At 38.6% G+C, this 19,702-nt stretch overlaps 1 protein-coding gene across 5 annotated transcripts in view; it reads left to right on the top strand.

Moving 5' to 3' along the window:
* Chmp3 (charged multivesicular body protein 3) overlaps nucleotides 1–19,702 on the top strand; it is a 91,825-nt gene that overhangs the window by 53,465 nt on the left and 18,658 nt on the right. For all 5 annotated transcript variants that reach the window (XM_031382132.1, XM_031382129.1, XM_031382128.1 and 2 more), the window contains 2 exons: nucleotides 140–200; nucleotides 7,227–7,406. In XM_031382132.1, the coding sequence (XP_031237992.1) occupies nucleotides 140–200; nucleotides 7,227–7,406 (241 nt within the window). The remainder of the gene's footprint in view (nucleotides 1–139; nucleotides 201–7,226; nucleotides 7,407–19,702) is intronic.

The raw sequence follows: 19,702 nt of genomic DNA on the forward strand, positions 1-19,702 counted from the left end.
TCCGCCTGCCTCTGCTTCCCAAGTGCTGGGATTAAAGGCGTGCGCTACCACTGCCCAGTAATATAGAATTTTTAAGAATGTGCAAAATTGACTAGAAATGTTTGCTTCTCTGATAATTCCCTATTTAAAATTTCCCCAGGTTAATGAATGGTCACTGAAGATCAGAAAGGAAATGAGAGTTGTTGACAGGCAAATAAGAGGTAAATTACTATTTTATGTTTTCTATTCTATACTCTTAATGCTCTATTTAATTTCAATACATAAAAGTAAACTCACCTCTATATTATAAGACACAATTTGTTCCCATACTAATTATGTGTTGATGTTCTCGTTATTTTGTTTTCTTATTCTATACTCAGAATAAAAAGATAATGATTGACACATTGTGAATAATTGTAAAGAAACAAAAGAAAGCTCTTCATGCTTGCATATTAAATAAGTTGTGTTTAAGAATACAGTGCAATTCTGTTTATCTCTACTCTCTGCATATTTTAACGTAACTTTAAATTGGTAGCAGTATATTTCTAAATAAAAGTTACATTTTTTTTAGTACCATTTGAAATTAAGGTGAGTGACCAAGAAATGGTCATGCTTAAACTAAGTTTTTTTTTTTAAGTTTTATTTATTTTTGACAACTTCATACATATAAGCAATGTATCTTGATTATACCCAGCCCCAGGCCCCCTTCCCATTCCTCTGAGGAAGTTCATGTCATCTTCCTCCACTTCATATTCATATCCATATTTTAACCCATCCCCTGTAACCCATGGAGTCCACTCAGTACTGTTTGTTGGAATGCTGACTGGTTTTGTTGGCTTGATCTGTACAGGTCTATGTAGGCATCCATAGCTGTAGTGAGTTCTGACTATGACTATGTCATGTGCAGAAGACAATATTTCACAGCAGTCCTCCACATACATATATTCTTTCTATCTCTTCTTCTGAGATGGTCTCTGAGCTTTGGATAGGATGTTGGTTTAGCTGCCATTTAGGGTTGAACACTTAGTAGTCGTTTGTTTTCAGCATTTTGACCAGTTTTGATTCCCAGGTTAGGAGCACAGTAGAATTCACTGTCTATTATTAATCATGGTAGAGTATCACTAATCTATCAACATGACCATTTAGTAAGCCATCAGTAGTTGATTACCCTATAGGGCTTAGACATCCTAAGCTATTGCCTTTTACCCAGGTGTAAAGTACCAGATATGAATTCCTTTCTATGGATCAGATGACAAATCCAACTGAAAAGCTGTTGGCTACCCTAGTATCCTTGTGCCATTATTAAACTAGTGAGTATGTCTTCTCTGGCAGATTGATATTGTAGTATGTAAGGTTTGCTGCTGAATAATAATATTGATGGCTTCCTTCCCACCCCACAGTGGCTTGCATAGCACTTTCCAGCACTGTGAAACTAGCCAGTAGGAGGAAGATTTTAGGTCAGTTCTAGCTTGATTCTTCTATGTCTCGTACTCAAAATATGTCCTGCCTCAGCAGTATGATCTTATATCTGGTGGGCAGCCAAAAGGTAATGACAGTGGCCTGTGTTATTATAATGCTTCTGGAGTGTCCCTGTTACCACAAATAAGCCTTGGCACTAAGATTTTTATTTAATAATCCCATCTTCTGGGAGAAGTATTGTTGATCCATGCAGGTTAATCTGCATTTATATTTCTTAGAAATTAACTTTTAATTAACTTATAAAGTAGTGAGTTTCCCTAAGGTTTTTAGAGCCTTAGTTTTGGCTTATTACCTACACTCTACTTCCCTGATCTGCCCAATCCTTTCTTAAACCTTTAACCTCCAATATTCCCTTGCCTCTACTATTATAGTATAGGGGTTCTACTATTCTCTTCTTCCTTACAGGAATTTTTAAAAATACCTTTATGAATAGAAAAGATTGATACCAGAAAAGTGTCCCAGGATTACAATTATCACGACTTTAAAAAAGAATTAGAGATGAGAATTCTATTCCCAGATGTGTTAATTTTGGTCTTAACACTTCTACTTCAATTGTAAATGAAAGTTTGAATGCTTCAATTATGAAACAACTGCTTTTCACACTCGACAGATGACTGTGAATAATGAGAAAAGAAATAGAAAGAGACCCTTCATAGTCTGTCTTTTTGTTAGAGATGTGGCACATGGGAGGGATTTCAAAAAGAACATGGTAGTCTCATTGAATTGAAGATTTGGAGATCAGGGTAAGGGAGGTGCAATGCATGTAAGGCGAACCAATAAATGTTTGTCATTAGTGAAGAATTATTCATCATGAATCCTTTCACATGCTTGCTTTAGTAGATTATCCTTTTACTTGTGTCTGCTTCAGCAAAACATTCCTTAACATGTCTGCTTTAGCAAAACATCCTTTCACTTGTATCTACTTCAGAAAAACACTCCTTCATGTGTTTGCTCCAGCAAAGCATCATCCAAGCAAGGGATTTTCCAAAGAAACCAGAAGTTTCCATTTCAGAAATATGTTAGTTTAAAACAAAGTCATAAGCAAGAGAGAAAGAGAAAGAGAGAAAGAGAGAGAGAGAGAGAGAGAGAGAGAGAGAGAGAGAGAGAGAAAGGGAGAGAGAGAGAAACTCCTTAAAGATAAAGCAAAAACTTCACTAAATGAACACAACAGATTAGACATTATATAAAAAAAAAGGAGATTAAAGAAATTGAAGATAGTAACACAAACTATGCTACCAAAAAAAGACTAACAGAGCTACTGTGACCTGTGGATGATATTAACTGATCTGATGTGTATAATTTGAGTATCAGAAGAGTAAAGAGATCAGATGAAATTATAGCTGATTATTTTCAATAAGCCCATAGAGCCAAAAAAATTATCCCAAAGCTGAATCAATTAATTGAGGCACAATATGTTTAGTTTACTGAAGCATAGGACAGATAGCCTAAAAAAGAGGCCCTTTAGATATAGGAAACGGTGGTAGGGCACCTGTGGCCTGAACTGTGTGAGGCCCTGAGTTCAATCTGCAACACTGTAAGTAAATAAATACAGAAAACAATAAGAATGGTTAAAACTTAATTATCAGAAGTGGCGTAAACCAGAATATCTTTAATATGGTAGAAGAAAAAGTTTTATACTGAATTTCTATATATAAGCTGGGCAGTGGTGGTACATGCTTTTAATCCCAGGACTTGAGATACAGAGGCAGGCAGATTTCTGAGTTCGAGGCCAGCCTGGTCTGTAGAGTGAGTTCCAGGACAGTCACAGTTGCACAAAGAACCCTGTCTTGGAAAAAAAGGGAAAAAAATATATATACCTGGAGAGAATACTGTTCAAAGGTTAAAGTGAAGTTAAATATTTTTAAGATAAAAGCTGAGCCTTTTGCCAGCATAAGAAATGTTAAAGAAACTGTGGCCTGGGGCTACAGAGATGGCTCAGAGACCAAAAGCACTTATTGCTCCTGCAGAGGACCTGGGATTAGTTCTCAGCATCTATACTGGGCAGTAACTCCAATTCCAGCGATCTGACACCCTGTTCTTACTTCCAAGGGTACCTGAACACACATAGTACATATAAACTCAGTAGGCAAATATGCATATATCTAAATATAAAAAAATCTTTAGAAATTGTGGGCTAAAGGAAAATCAAACCTAGATACATACAAAGAATGAAACGTTTTGGATATAATTAAATGCAAGTAAAAAATATTTATAGTAATATGGCATGTAATATACAGAAATAAAATGTATGATATTAGCACAAATACTTCATTGGTATCATATACAACCTATGTTGCAGTTGATTTTTTTTTAAAATGATTGATTTATTTTTATTTTATGTACATTGGTGATTTGACCACTTGTATGACTGTGTGAGGATGTCAGATCCCCTGGAACAGGAGTTACAGACAGTTGTGAGTTGCCATGTGAGTGCTGGAAGGAGTTACAGACAGTTGTGAGTTGCCATGTGAGTGCTGGAAATTAAGCCCAGGTCCTCTGGAAGAGTGGCTAGTGCTCTTAACCGCTGAACCATCTCTCCCTGTTGCAGCTGATTTTAATTATGTACATGTCCAATATACATAGGCATGAAAATTTCTTCCTGAAAGTTCACTAAGAAGACAGTTTGCCTTACTATTATTGCACCCAAAACTAGTTCTGGACCTTGCCTTCAGTGCCCAGCTATGTCCTGGAATATATTTGAGTGGAAGCTGTTCACAAAAGGGGAGTTATTAAAGTTTGCTAAGGAGATGAGTTTTATTTCATTGTTTGGAGCAGGGGTTTATTCTTGATGCAGATAAGGGTTCTGGGTTGCTAGGTACTTTGTTGGAGAGGAATGTATGTATAGCCCAAGTAAAATAGATGCCCAGCTTGCTACGTTTACTATATGCTTGCCTGTCTGACTTCTGCCTCAGCCTCTAGTTTATTGGTATTATAGTCATGAATCACAATGTCTGTACTTAATTCCTTTTAAATATAAATGAGCTAAACTATTTAATCAAAAGAAATTGTCAGAAAGCATTAAAGAACACTATTGAACTATATGTTGTCTAAAGCAAACTCGGTTTAAACCCAAAACCACAAATAGATTGAGAATACAAAGTTAGAAAAAGATACTGCATCACAGATTTAACCAAGAAAATGGGTGTAACTTTACATCACAGTAAACCATTAAATTTTTCCTGAGAAAAAGAGCTTATTATATTAATAAAAGCTCTAATATAATCTAGTATCTACCTGATCATATACATTTTCCATCTAACTAAATACCCTTAAAGTATAAAAGGGAAAAATAATTGAAAGAATTAGTAGGATTTCAATAATAGTAAAAAAATGTATTAGGACAATGGAAGAAACCAACTATAGGTATTTAGATATATACAGAATTTCCAGCAACAGCAGAATATGCATTTTCTCACATGTGTTTGGAACATCCTCCAAATAAGATTGCATGTTTGCCCCTAATTCAAGTCTTATCTCAATCGTCCTTGATCATTGAATCAATGATAAAAAGAACCTTTCAACCAAAATATAATCTTTAGACCTAATGTTTTCACTGATGAATTTTACTCAATATTCATGGAAGTGCTAATACTAGTTTGTGAACTTATAAAAATGTACAGACGACTTTCTGAGTCACTCCATAAATTAGTATATCTTTAAATCAGAGCCAAAGATAGTTTCAAGAAACCTGCTGTCTAATAAACCATGGAAAAGTACTTAATACAATACTAAAAAGTCAAATATAACACCATCTTGACATGATTCTACGTCCTGGCCATTTTCAACTTATCTTAGATTTCCTGTTTCTCTCTGTACTTATTAACAATTTCAGGAACCAGCAATGAAAATGGTGCTCCTTGACCATTTCAGGGTTTCAGGACAGAGTCTGAAGATGGGGAATGTAGGACTCTTTCACACACCCTTTCTGATTTTCACAACATACAAACAGCTACACCTGGATCTTTCCAAGCAACTTTTTTGGGAGTAAGTTAGCCCAATTCGATTTAGAATTATGATCCTTCCTCTGTCTCTTGAGTGCTAGGACTATAAGTGTATGCCACCATACTTAAACCACGCATATGATTTGAAGTCTCCCCAGGTCTTCCCCAGTGCTGTAGAATAGGATGTTGCCACGGAATAGTGCCCAGTGTAGGAGTTGCTTTCTTTTTCCAAATATAAAAATATGTGTTTTTGTGGTACTTCCTCCTTTAAAATGAAGGTGGATCTCCTTAGCTAACATTGATACAATCTTATAATCTAGAGGTCTTGATCAGGTTCATTTTCTCTGCCAGTTAAATAATTAAAATGCAGAAAAAAATCCTGGTGTGTGGCAGGTAGCAGTGGAGAAATTACAAACACCACAGATAACATCGGACAGACATGGGTATGTAGCAGAAACATAGAGAAAGAGACCTGCAAAGCTGAGGTGGGATTTGGGAAGCCAAAAAAACCCAGTCTTTTTTCAGAGTTGGAGTTTTTGAAGTCTCTCAAGAGGTTTCCTCCCCTAATTTAGACTTGGTCAGTTTGAAGAAAGGAGGGTTGATTGGCCCACATCTGGGTAACATGTCCTGATCCAGCCTTGGACTTATTCAGCCAGTTTATCACAGGGGTTCCACTGGAGGGAAATGGGGTCCCTTGCAGGAGCTTTGTTTTCGGATCCTGAGAAACCAACTCTCCCCACTGCAAAAGGGTATGGTTATCAGCCCTAAGGCCGTTGTGCACTCACTCTGTAATGCTCCTATGTGCAACATTGGTTAGTTTCTTAGTGACCTAGTCCCACTCTACTATAGCTTCTGCTGACTGTTTAATTTTTCCCCTAAAAATAGTATATAAGATGCTATACTTTTAATAAACTTATTTGGCATAAGGCATAGCTTGTGTAAGACTTGGTCACAAATTTTCTTCTCTTCTCTGCTTTCTATCTTTATCTTCTGATCTCCTAATCCTCCCCCTCAGGACCCTGTCAATGAAGAATGACCTGCTGGTCCAGATCACTGTTTAATCGTAGAATTATGAATGGTTAAGATGGTAAATTGTGTTACATGTATTTTGCTACAGTTTCTAAAATCTAAAAATTTTTACTGATTATAAAGTATATAATAATACAGATGTATCTATACTCTAGTTGATGCTGATACAATGCTTTAGTGTGTTCAGGTTCTCTTTAAGCTGTAGGTTTTTAACAATTACTGTTCAGAGATTATGCTCCTATACTTGTAAGAAAGCTGCATACTCATGGTCAGAATAAGCTCTGAGAGGCATGTACAGTGCATTTTAAAGCTTCTTAGTATATATAGATACCAAGCAGTGTTAGAGCAGGCTTACAAAGGTTTTTAAGATATAATAGGATTATACTTCTGCTTATTGTCAAACTATGTTAGTCTTGTTTCAGAAGTACTAAATACCCATATATTAATATTTTTATTTCATCTATATCCTCTGATAATTTTCTACCTATAGATACATTTAGAATATAATAAAAACAGTTTGAGTGCTACCAAGCCCGGTATGCCCTTCCCATGTGTGTGTGTGTATGTGTGTGTGTGTGTGTGTGTGTGTGTGTGTGTGTGTGTGTGTGTATGTATATAGGTATGTTGGTGGCCAAAGAGGGTGTCCTATTCCTTGGAGCTGGAGTTAGGCATTGTGAGCCCCCTGTTGTGGGTTGTGACTTCTGAACTCTGGTCTCAAGATTGGGCAGCAAGTACTTAACTGCAAAAACATCTCTCCAGCCCCTACCCATGGCTTTTGATATTCTGTTCTAAATTTAGATATCCAAAGAGAAGAAGAGAAAGTAAAACGATCTGTGAAAGATGCAGCCAAGAAGGGCCAAAAGGAAGTCTGTGTGGTTCTGGCCAAGGAGATGATCAGGTCAAGGAAAGCTGTGAGCAAGCTCTATGCGTCCAAAGCACACATGAACTCTGTGCTCATGGGCATGAAGAACCAACTTGGTAAGGCCCAGGTACCTTACACCCCCCAGTAATGCTGCTGCCATTGGTACTGTCAACTGGTTTCCTTGCATAGGAAGAAGAGGCTCAAATCTGGTTTTGTTTTGTTTTGTTTTGTTTTGTTTTTAACTTTTCACATTGTCCTAACTAGGGTACTATACAAATGTAGAATATAATTGTTACTATTATTTTGTTAATCACTTTTTTGTCAATGGTTTTGAAATAATGAATCTACATAGAAGTCTTGTTTAGATGTTAGGACATATTGAATGTATATGTTCAGCTGCAGTCTATAGTCCAGCCGACCCTTGAATGCTCTTCATAAAATGAACATCTGCCTTTATTCTATTTAGATGTCTTCTCTTAGCATTTGATTAAAATTCAGATTCTGTTTGACCTTGAAAGTCCTGTGTGCTCTGACTTCATCTCTTCCTTATCTCCTCCCTTCTCTACATCCATCTGTACTGCTCTTTCTGTCCCTGGAACTGGATCTGCTTATGCTTATCTTAGAACCTTTATATTTAACAATCTCTCTGCAAGTGCACAGTGCTCCCATCTCTTGAAATGATTGATCCTTGTCCCTTGGGTCTCATTTAAGATGTTAGACACACAGTAAAGCTTTTTCTGAGGCTTCTGTCAACAACATAACTCTATAAATCTTTCTTTTTTTCTCTCTCTCTTTTTGTTAATAGGGTTTCTCTGTATAACTGCTCTGGCTGTCCCTCGGCTCACTTTGTAGACCAATTTGACCCGAACTCACAGAAATCTGCCTGCCTTTGCCTCCCAAGTGCTGGGATTAAAGATTGTGCTGCAAATTCTGGCTTCTAAGTAATTGATTCCTAATGAAATTAATGTATTCAGTTAGTTTCTTAAAAAACAGTGCTAGGAATTGAACATAGAACCTTGTCTTGGCTAGGCAAGTGCTACACCACTGAGCTATATCCCCCGTCTTGTTTGTTTTGAGTCTCAATATGTAGCCCTACTTGGCCTGGAATTCAAAAAGATCCATTTGCCTCTGCTTCCTGACTGCTGGAATTAAAGGTGTGGGCCACCATGCCTAGCATTGCTGTATTCTTAATGTATACACTGTGTCCTGCTAGGGCCAGATACCTTGTCTGCCTAACCCATGTGTCTATCTCTAGCTTAGAAAGGAGTGTCATGTAATACCTGTGAAGAGCACACCCATAAGCAAGCTCAAATGCTAGTGGCTGTTTCTCTGTAGTATGTGTTAGTTTTCCGTATGTACTTTGAATATTAAATGTGAAGCAAAATTCTTGATTCATTAGTTCACTTTTTAGAGACTTTTATTATATATTTTTTAAAATTTTATTTAGCTTTCCTTTCTGTATATGAGTGTTTTGCCTGCATATATGTTTGTGCAATATATGTATAGAGTACCTGCAGGAGAGGACATCATATCCAGTGGAACTGGAATTCTATACGACTGTTAGGTGCTATGTGGGTACTGAGCATCAAACCCACATCTTCTATAATTGCAGCCGGTGCTCTTAACCACACTGAGCCATAGCTCCAGCCCCCTTTTATTTTATTTTTATTTATTTGTATGTCTAAACGTACATGCTGTGGGTGCTGGCAAAGGCCAGAAGTGGGTGTCTGATCTCCCTTGGAGCTAGAGTTACAAATGGTATCCTTTGCAAGAGCAGCAGATGTTCTTAACCACTGAATCATCTCTCCAGTTCTATTTATTAGTTCAATTTTTTCTAGGTAGTTTTTATGGCCTTTTGTTTCTTTCCTTTTTCTTCCTCTTTCCTACCTCCCAGTTTTTTTTTTTTTTTTTTTTTTAAGAATAATAATAATACTTTTTGTGAGTACATTGTTACTGTCTTCAGACACACCAGAAGAGGGCATCAGATCCATTATAGATGATTGTGAGCCACCATGTGGTTGCTGGGAATTGAACTCAAGACCTCTGGAAGAGCAGTGCTCTTAACCACTGAGCCATCTTTCCAGCCCCCCTACCTCCCAGTTTTGATCTTAGAACTTCTGAATTTCAGGAAGCCCCTCAGAACATGCAGAGTATATGATATCTTAATTTAGATCCCTTATCTACCAGGTGTCTAGGTCAAAATGTTCATACTAACTCTGTTTCCAGGTGAGGCTTGCATAAGTCATGTGGGATCAGGCACCTTCACTGCCTATTTTTATTGTAATTGCTTCTAATATACATTATCTGCTTATTTTTTAGGTATTTGTAAGATTTTTCAGTAATAGTGTGATACCCTGAATTATCTAAAGGCTAAAGTCTTGAATAGCACCTTTGTACTTTTTGGTCTCTTTGACTTACATCAAATCGCAATAGGCTTAGTTGGGGAGGGGAGTCCTTGTTAATGATGGTTGTTTTGTTTTTGTTTTTTAAGATTTATTTATTTTATACACACACACACACACACATACACACACATGAATACATTGTAGCTATCTTGAGACACACCAGAAGAGGGCATCAGATCCCATTGCAGATGGTTGTGAGTCACCATATGGTTGCTGGGAATTGAATTTGAAAGAGCAATCAGTGCTCTTAACTGCTGAGCCATTTCTCCAGTCTCAATGATGGTTGTTTTTGAGACAGGGTCTTGTGTACCTTATACTGGCCTGGAACTCATGATTTTCCTGCCTCCTCCTTGACTATCTCTCTCTCTTTTTTTTTTATTCAGTTCAGTATATTTGCTTTTGGTTTTTAAGTGTATTTTGCCTACTGTGCACATAAAGTGTTGTCATCCTAGAAATTCTAATATTTAGGTAGCTAAGAGACTCTCATACTCAGAAATAGCATATAACTTTTTACTTTGAATTTTGAGTTAGAAAATTAGGAAACTATATTCTGCATTTAAATCTGCTTTAGGAATCTATATGTTTTGCTAAAATAATTTCTGAATGGAGCAAATATTGAAGATAAAAAAATAAATTCACAAAAGCATTAGAAGAAAATATATTTAATATTTATAAGAAGATAAAATGAAAAAAATGTTTTCAGAGTCAAATATAAAATATAAAATCTTATAAAAGAATAGGTTGATAAATGCAGCACAAAGTGTTTAAAGTTTCTGAACAAGTTCCAAATTATTCCCTACAAAGCCAAAAGAAAAAGTGACTAAGCAATTATAATAAGCCAAAAGCTAATAGTGTAATCAGAAGCCTTTTGAAAACCATTTTAAAAATTAGATCAAGACAAAGGAGAGGAAATAGATATATAAAAAGATTCTCAATCCCAATAAGAAGTTCAAGCTGTGCTGTTGGTTACAGGAGCTCATGTAACCCAAGCTGGCCTTGAACTCCTTATATAGAAGATGACTTTGTACCTCTGTTCCTCCTGTCTCTGCTTTTCCTTAAGTACTAAGGTCACACAAAACATGTCTCTGCGCCTGGTTTTATGTGAAGCTGGGAATTGAACCAGGGTTTTGTGCATCCTCAGCAAGTACCACATCAACAGACCTACATCCTAGCTCCCAAATATGCTTTGAAATGAGATAATCACATTTCTGTCCAAGGGTATAGGTTTCTGTGAGATGGCTCTCAGCAGACTAAGATGCTTGCTGCCAAGCCTGACAACCCAGATTTGATCCCTAGGACCCACAAGGTGGAAGGAGACAACTGACTCCTAAAAGTTAGCCTCCAACATCCATCATATACCTTTATAACAACCTAAAGTAGATTCATATGAAATATGACTTTCCAACTCTAAATCAACAGAAATGACTTGGAGTTAGTGTTTACTCATTTCAATGTAATTAATAATTGATCCAAAAATTGTGGAAGTCATTTGGCTATATTAGAATTTAAATATATACCTTCTTTCATATTAAAGCATGCTCTCAAGCATGAAAGTATTTATAGGAATTGTTAGTTGGACAAGTTGCCACAGTGTCTGTAATCTCAGAATTTGAGATAAAGACTAGTCAGTGAATTCACAGCCAACTTCTTTCTCTTCTCTTCTTTCTTTTCCTTTCCTTTTCTTTTTCTCTTCTCTTCTTTTTCCTTCCTTCTATCCCCTCCTCTCTCTCCTCCCCCCTCTCCTCTTCCTCCTTATCCTATCCCCCCTCTTCTCCACTCTCTCCTCCCCTATCCTATCCCATCTCCTCTCCCCTCTCTCCTCCCCTATCCTATCCCCTCTCCTCTCCACTCTCTCCTCCCCTATCCTATCCCCTCTCCTCTCCACTCTCTCCTCCCCTATCCTATCCCCTCTCCTCTCCACTCTCTCCTCCCCTATCCTATCCCCTCTCCTCTCCACTCTCTCCTCCCCTATCCTACCCTCTCTCCTCTCCTCTATCCTATCCTATCCTCTCCCTGTCCTGGCCTGTCCTGTTCTGTCCTGGAATGATTATGTAGACCAGGCTGGCCTTGAACTCACAGAGATTCGTCTGCCTCTGCATTCCAGTGCTAGAATCAAAGACATGGGCCACCACTCCTAGTAAGGCCAGCCATTTTCATTCTGGCAGATTTTCCAGAGGAGTCAGAAAATATATTCTTCTTGTGATTTTTCTTTGAGAATTAACAAAATTTTAAGTCATCTTTCATTATTGTTTATAAAGTTGGCATATGGGTCATGTTAAAATCATTTACTTTCATGAGACTTTAACTTCTTTATTTGCATTTTTGACTTGGTACCAAATTTAATCATGGCAGTGTAACATGGAGAGAGCAAAGTCCCAGCCAGGCACGATGGTGCATACCTTTTTTTAAAAAATTTATTTATTTATTTATTATATGTAATATATACTGTAGCTGTCTTCAGATACACCAGAAGAGGATGTCAGATCTCTTTACTGATGGTTGTGAGCCACCATATGGTTGCTGGGATTTGAACTCAGGACCTTTGGAAGAGCAGTCAGTGCTCTTAACCACTGAGCCATCTCTCCAGCCCAGATGGTGCACACCTTTAATCTCTGCACTTAGGAGGCAGAGACAGGTGGATATCAGTGAGTTGTAGGTGACCTGGTCTACATACCTTAGTTCCAGGACAGCCAGGGCTACATAGTAAGATCCTGTTTTAAAACAATAACAATTAAAAAGAAAAAAGTGGAGTCAAACCTACTGTGTAAATGACCTTGCCAAATAATTACCATTGAATGCAAGAATTTTCAGTAGTCATAATAGAGAAAAAGTGTAGTACAACATACAAGAGCTTATGTAGACTCATGGCTCTTCAGTGTTTGCCCACAATATCACCCTCACTTAAAGGAGTACTTTAAGTGAAACATCTCATCACATAAAATTTTTGTCATTAATGTTTGACTTTGAATTTTTTTAAAGATTTATTTATTATTATAAATGAGTACACTGTAGCTGTCTTTAGACGCACCAGAAGAGGGCATCAGATTTCATTATGGGTGGTTGTGAGCCACTATGTGGGTGCTGGGATTTGAACTCATGACCTTTGGAAGAGCAGACGGTGTTCTTACCCACTGAGCCATCTCACCAGCCCAGACTTTGAACTTTTTGATGTTTCATTTGTTTTGTATTCATTTTATAATTGTACATATTTGTAAACATCAGAAAAATTTACCCACTTAGTAAAATGCAGATACTTAAAGCCAACACTGGAAAGATATTGCTAATAGTGAAACTGATAGCATTTTGTTTTTCTTCAGTGAGGGATTGAATCAATAAATTGTGGCATATTGAAGCTTGACATGGCACTCTGCCAGCAGGAGGATACTAGGAATGCCATTTTCATAGGCAGGCAAGGTTATTGGCTGTACGTATAGCATGCGCTCTGAGGGTAAATGGTATTTGTGCAAGTATGTAAATAAGTGTAAGTAGATCACACATGTTCTTTATTATGGTAAAATGTAAGGCAGCCAAACTAGAGTAAATAGCCAGATAGATTAGTAAGTATCTGCCATTAGCCTAAAAATCCATTTCCTATCTGGTGTCCTTAGACGTGTGTCCTCACCTAGTTCCTGTATTCCTTCTGGCAATCTAAGATTCCATTGCATCTGTTCTCCTGTGGATTTCTAAGGGGAAGAGTTCTGTACCTATTCCTGGATGGTTGTTTCCATTTGGGAACTTGAACCTTTCAGTTCTTTTGTATTCTGAAAGCAAGTGATTTTAGTCATTTGTTGGATTTTTCAGACTAATGTTTTAATTTTCTTTCATATTATTTGTTTTGTTTTGCTTTTTTTTTTTAAGATTTATTTATTTATTATATGTAAATACACTGTAGCTGTCTTCAGACGCACCAGAAGAGGGCATCAGATCTCATTACGGGTGGTTGTGAGCCACCATGTGGTTGCTGGGATTTGAACTCATGACCTTCCGAAGAGCAGTCGGTGCTCTTCCCCACTGAGCCATCTCACCAGCCCTGCTTTGCTTTTTTAAAGACAGGGTTTCTCTGTGTAACAGCCCTTGCCTGTCCCGGACCTCACTTTGTCAACCAGGCTGTCCTCAAAATCACAGAGATCCACCTACTTCTACCTCCTTAAAATTTTGATGCTGGAATTAAAGCCGTGCAGTACTACTATCCAGGGTCTTTCATATTTTTTGTTTTGAAGATAATTATATTCAGACCCATGTGGTGCATACCTTTAATCCCAGCACTCAAGAGGCAGAGGCAGGAAGATCTCTGTGAGTTCGAGCACAGCCAGGACTACAGAGAAACACCCTCAAATGAGTGAATGAATGAGTGAATGAATAGATAAGTAGAAAAGAACTAGGTGAGGAGTGGGGAGAGATGGATCAGGCTGTTTAGGTTTCATGAGTCCCTACTTGGTCTTTTCATGCACATGAGCTGAAAAGCAAAATTCAGTCTTTCTTCCTTACTCCCCTCCTACATTCCTTCCTTTACTTTTCTTTTTAAAAGAAAGATTCTATTTACTTATTTATTTATTTACCTATTTGTTATATGCATGAATGTTTTGCCTGCCTGTATATATGTGTGTACACCATGGTATGCCTGATGCCATGGAGGTCAGAAGAGGGTATCTGATTCCCTGGAACTAGAGTTAAGGCAATTATAAGCTTCCATGTAGGTGGCGAGGACCAAATCCAGGTCCTCTTCAAGAGCAGCAAGTGCTCTCAAGTGCTGAGCCATCTGTTCAGTCTTCTTTCCTTAAATAATAACAAAAAGAAGTATTACATTTACTTTTTTATATATTTACTTGCTGTGCATGTGTTGGGGGAACATACATGCCACAACAGATATGTGAAGGTCAAAGGACAACTTTTGGGAGTCAGTCAGTACTCCTGTTATGTGGATCCTAGGGAAGGAATCAGGTCATCACTGTGTTGGTAGGCGCCTTTGCACATGGAGCCATCTTGCTGTCTCTCCCCACCCTCCTTTTTAAATTTCAATTAAAATTCTGAAAGGTATAAGCACAATTATTTTAGGAATCAAATAGAAAGCAAACATTTTGAATAAATTTAGTCAAAAACCAATAAGCTTGATCAAATCAATATATGTTTATAATTGCAAAGTGCTAGATTCCAGAGGGCTGTAAAGGGGAGTGTAGAGAATCAGGGAGAGGTGTCTTTCAGGCCCTGATGAAGTCTGAAGCAGGATATGAGGGTGAGTGTGTGTATGTGTGTGTGTGTGGGGGGGGGTGGTTCTTACTCCAAACTGAGAGGACTGCTTGTGTAAAGGCCCTGGGGTCAGAGAACAGTGTTTGCAACACTAAAGGAAGACCTAAGAGTTTGGGATTCTGAGCAGGGGGTGTAGAGGTGTCTGGAAAGGATGGACAGTGAGTTGCAGAATATTGTTTTTACAGCTGTTTGAAAGACTGACTTTTAAAGACAAGTTTAAAGCGAAGCATGTTGTAGTGACAGTACAGATAAAGGGCAGTGGGAGTTGAGTCGAGATATTTTGGGGAGATTGAGGGAGGAATCCGAGTGGAAGGAATAACTGCACAGAGACAGCTGAAATATTTCAGGCTGTGTTCAGGAGACAGTTTGACAAGAGTGCGCTAAGGAAAAAGTTGGAAGGTGGGGCTGGAAAGGAAGGTTGAAGTCAGAGTTCTCAAAGTTAGGTAAGGGATTTAACCTCACACTGTGGGTATGGAGAACTAACTCTGGGCTATTGTGAACACAAACTGTAGGCTCAGGGAACTCTGATGCCAAAGATGGTGGCCATAGGGCCTGAGGAAATGGAATGGAATGAGTGCATGGAATGAAACGTGAATCTGAATGCAGAGTGAAAAGACCTTAGTGAAGACTAAGCAAGCTTAAGGGAGGGGAGCCTGGCAAGACTGCGAGGCCATTAGTGAAGGACACTGAGAGCTCAGGAGGGAAACATGATGCTGCTGCAACACAAAGGTTCACTTGGGACTAACCAGGCTAGCTCCTTGAGATCAGTGATTGTGGTGGAACGTTTATGTTGGGAGATTTATCGAATCCGAGAAGGAAGCAAAGGGAAGTCTCCATTCTAGGAGTGGGAAACAAGCAAGGTGTATAGCCAGAGTTTCCAAGCACCATTTGCCTTTCAGATTCACCTTTCATTCCATGCACTCACTCCATTCCATTCGGTCTTGGCCCTAGAGCTTTGTATCAGCCTAAGACTGCTCTGAAGGGTTTTTTCCTTAAGGTGTTCGCTTATAAAATATAGCTGTCCCCAGGTGGGTGATGTTACCCTATGCCAGCTATTAATATATTGTTGTGATTAGATACTTGACAAGAATAGCTTTCTGACAGCAGCTGCTTGCAGAAAAAGACAGATGATGAGCATGTTTTGACTGGGGGCAAGAGTTAAGGAAGAGGTTCAGAGGTGGGGCATGAATAGAATTACCATATAATCTTGCAGTCCTGCTTCTGGGTGTGTACTTGAGAATGGGAGGTAGAGGCATAAACAGATATGTGCACCATCACATTCATATGTGATTTGTAGTAGCCAGAGGGTGAAGCAATGTAAATGCTCATTGGTGGATGGAGAGATAAATAATATGTTATATACACATATTAGAATATTATTTAACCTTGTGGCTAAGGAGATGGCTCAGTGGGTAAAAGTGCTTGCTGTACAAATAAGAGGATATGAGTTTGAATTCCTAGCACCCGCTAATAGCTGGGCATGGCCACTCGTGCCTATAATCCTGGTATGGGGTAAGGATGGTAAGAGACAAGCAAATCCCAGGAGCTCAACCTGACAGCCTAGCCAAAACAGCAGAGTTCATATTTAGTGGGAGACCTGTCTCAGAATATAAAGTGAATAGCAGTAGAGAAAAACCCAGTGTCTTCTGACTTCCGTATGTGCTCAGGGCATACACAACACACATTTGTACACACACACCATGTGCATACAAAATCACGCTCATCCTTAAAAATGGAAAAACCTCTGACATAAGTTTCACTGCATGAGCCTTAAACATACCTTCTAACAAAATTTAGAGAATACTTGCACATATCTAAGTACCTAGAATATGGGCTTATTGTTTTAAAATACAATAGAAATATGTAAAATGAAATGTTCATATTTTGGGCATCAACCCCACTTTCTCTGTATACACAACCTGGCAGTTGTTACAGGAGAGGAGGATGTGTCACTTTGTCCAGCTGGGGTGACATTGTTGGATAATACATACATAGTATAGGTTTTTGGTGTCCCTGGCTCTAGGAAGATGACCGTGTGAGCAGAAGATCACTGTCTCATTGGGGCTGTATTTCTGGCATGGGCTATCCTAGGAAGGCAGCTTCTCCATTTCCTACATGATTTTGAAATGGATGCAGCTATTGTCTACTTCCTGTAAGTAATCACAGTTCTGTTACCACATGTCAGAACATAGTTCTCTTTGTCAGGGATGCAGTATGTTTCTACCTTCCTGGCAGAATCTTACCTGTAGGGACCACAACCCCTTCTTCATCATAACTTCTTTCAGGACACATCCAAATTACCCTGCTGTATTTTGATTTTAGCCTGACATTTTATTTTACACATACACACACACACACATGCACACGCACACACACACGCACACATATATATGTAATTACAGAGTCTCAAATGAAATGCTTTCCCATGTACTTGGCATGCATTTATTTTCTGATTGACAGACCATAATTACATTTCCAGGATAAAATGTGGTTGTGATCTGTTAGGTCAGTTAGTGTATTCTTCATTTTTGTTGCCTGGCTTTTTAACATTGTTACAGTGCTGAGGATTGAACCCCAGGCTGTGCATATGCCAAACAAATCCTCTGCCTCTGGACTGTGCCTTTAGACCCACTGTGTGTTATTTTGAAGTATATGTTATTATTGACTTATTACCCAACTGTGCAATACATTTCAAAACTGAGTCCTCCTGACTCTGTGATACTCACTACCCCTTGGTCAACAGTACTCCATTTATCCCTTTCAAAAGTCTCTCCTACCTGGCATCTTCTGTAAGCCATTGTTCTCTACTTCTGTGATGTTAGCTTCATTAGGATGCACATGTAGGTGGTTCATGTGTCATCTGTTTTCCATGTCTGCCTTGTTCCACTGATTATTATGTTTTCTAGATTCATCCATATTGTTACGAGTGACAGAACTTCCACCCCTTTTAGGCTGAGTGAAGTATAGTGCTGTGTTGTATTAGTTTGGTGTCACTGTGACCAGGATACCTGACCTATGGATGACACGTTTATTTTGACTCTATAAGACATTTCAATCCATAAGGCAGAGAAGACATGGCAGAGCACATCAGAATAAAGAGGTTGCAGAGAGTGAGACAGAAACTAGGGGCTATATCTAACCTGCAAAGGACTTCTTAGTAACCTACTTCTGCCAGGCAGACCCCAGTTCCCAAAGTTTCCAGACACCCCCATATAGTGCCACTACTAGGTACCTAGCATTTAAAACTGAGCTGAAGCAGATGGGTGCTGGGTATGAGGATCAGGGTGGAGAGAATGACATTTCAGATTCAAACCAAGTCAGTCTATAGTTTCTTTATCCATTTGTTGATGAGCATTTAAATTTGGTTCCATGTCTTGATTATTGTGAAGCTGCAATGAACAGAGGAATTCATATATCCTTTTGACCTTGCCATTTCACTAATTTTCATATATACCTGGGAGTGGGGCTACTAGGCCACATTCTCTTAATTGTTTTGTTTTTGTTTTTTAGAGAATCTTTATATCATTTTATTGTTTTGTTGTTATTGTTGTTGTTGTAGTTTGAGACTGAGTCTTTGTGCTGGCTAGTTTTATGTCAACCTGACAAAACGAAAGTTATCTGAGAGGAAGGGACCTCAGTTAAGAAAATGCCTTCATAAGATTGAGCTGTACGTAAGCCTGTAAGGCATTTCCTCAATTATTGATTGATGAGAGAAGGGCTAGCTCATTGTGGGTGGTGCTGTCCCTGGGCTGGTGGTCCTGGGGTCTATAAGAAAGCAGTCTGAGCAAGCCCACAAGCAACACTCCTCCATAACTTCTCTATCAGCTGCTGCCTCCAAGTTCCTGTCCTGTTTGAATTCCTGTGTTGGCTTCCCTCAGGATATATAAATCAATTAAACCCTTTCCTCCCCAAATTGCTTTTGTTTATGGTGTTTCATGACAACAATACTATCCCTAACAAAGATAGCCCTGTAGCTTGGCTATTACGTAGCATAGTGGCCTAGGACTTACTGTGTGAGTTTAAGCTATCCTCAAGCTTAGGGTGATCCTCCTATTTCTGCCTCCTGATTGCTGGAATTACAGTTACGTGCCAACAGGGATGGCCTTCATATCATTTTCCATAATAGCAGTACTAGTTTACATTCTTAGGTAAAAATGCCTAAATATTTAAAATTTCATGTTTCTGTTGTATATGAGATTATTTTATTTCTTTCTGGGTGGCTCATTATTTATTTGTAGAACCAAAATTGTTTTATTAGGATGTTTATTTTTGAGATCTGGAGGTTTTTGTCCTTGGCTGCTTGGCCCTGTTGCTATGAGCTTTAGGTGAGATAAAACATTGGCCAGAAGCCAGGAAGCAAAGAGAAAGAACTGCTTCAGATTTTTAAATGCTATATTTTAATCCTGCAAGTTTACTGAATTTGTTGGTTCTAATAGTTTTCTGAGTTAAGAATTTCTCAGTGTAAGATCATGACATCAGCATACAGAAATTTCATTTCTCCCTTTCCTATTGGGATACACTATATTTTTTCTCCCTGAGTAGTTGTGAAGGGTAGGCTCTCCAGTGCTATGCTGAAAAGAAGTGGTTGGGCATGGGGCTTGTGCTTGTAACCCTAGCACATGGGAGGCTATGACAGAAGGATTGCCTTGAGTTGAAAGTGAGTTCTGGGCCAGTGAGATATATAAGACCTTGTCAAGCCGGGCGGTGGTGGCTCATGCCTTTAATCCCAGCACTTGGGAGGCAGAGACAGGCGGATTTCT

Source organism: Mastomys coucha, unplaced genomic scaffold (genome assembly GCF_008632895.1).
Source record: "Mastomys coucha isolate ucsf_1 unplaced genomic scaffold, UCSF_Mcou_1 pScaffold20, whole genome shotgun sequence".
Taxonomy (NCBI): domain Eukaryota; kingdom Metazoa; phylum Chordata; class Mammalia; order Rodentia; family Muridae; genus Mastomys; species Mastomys coucha.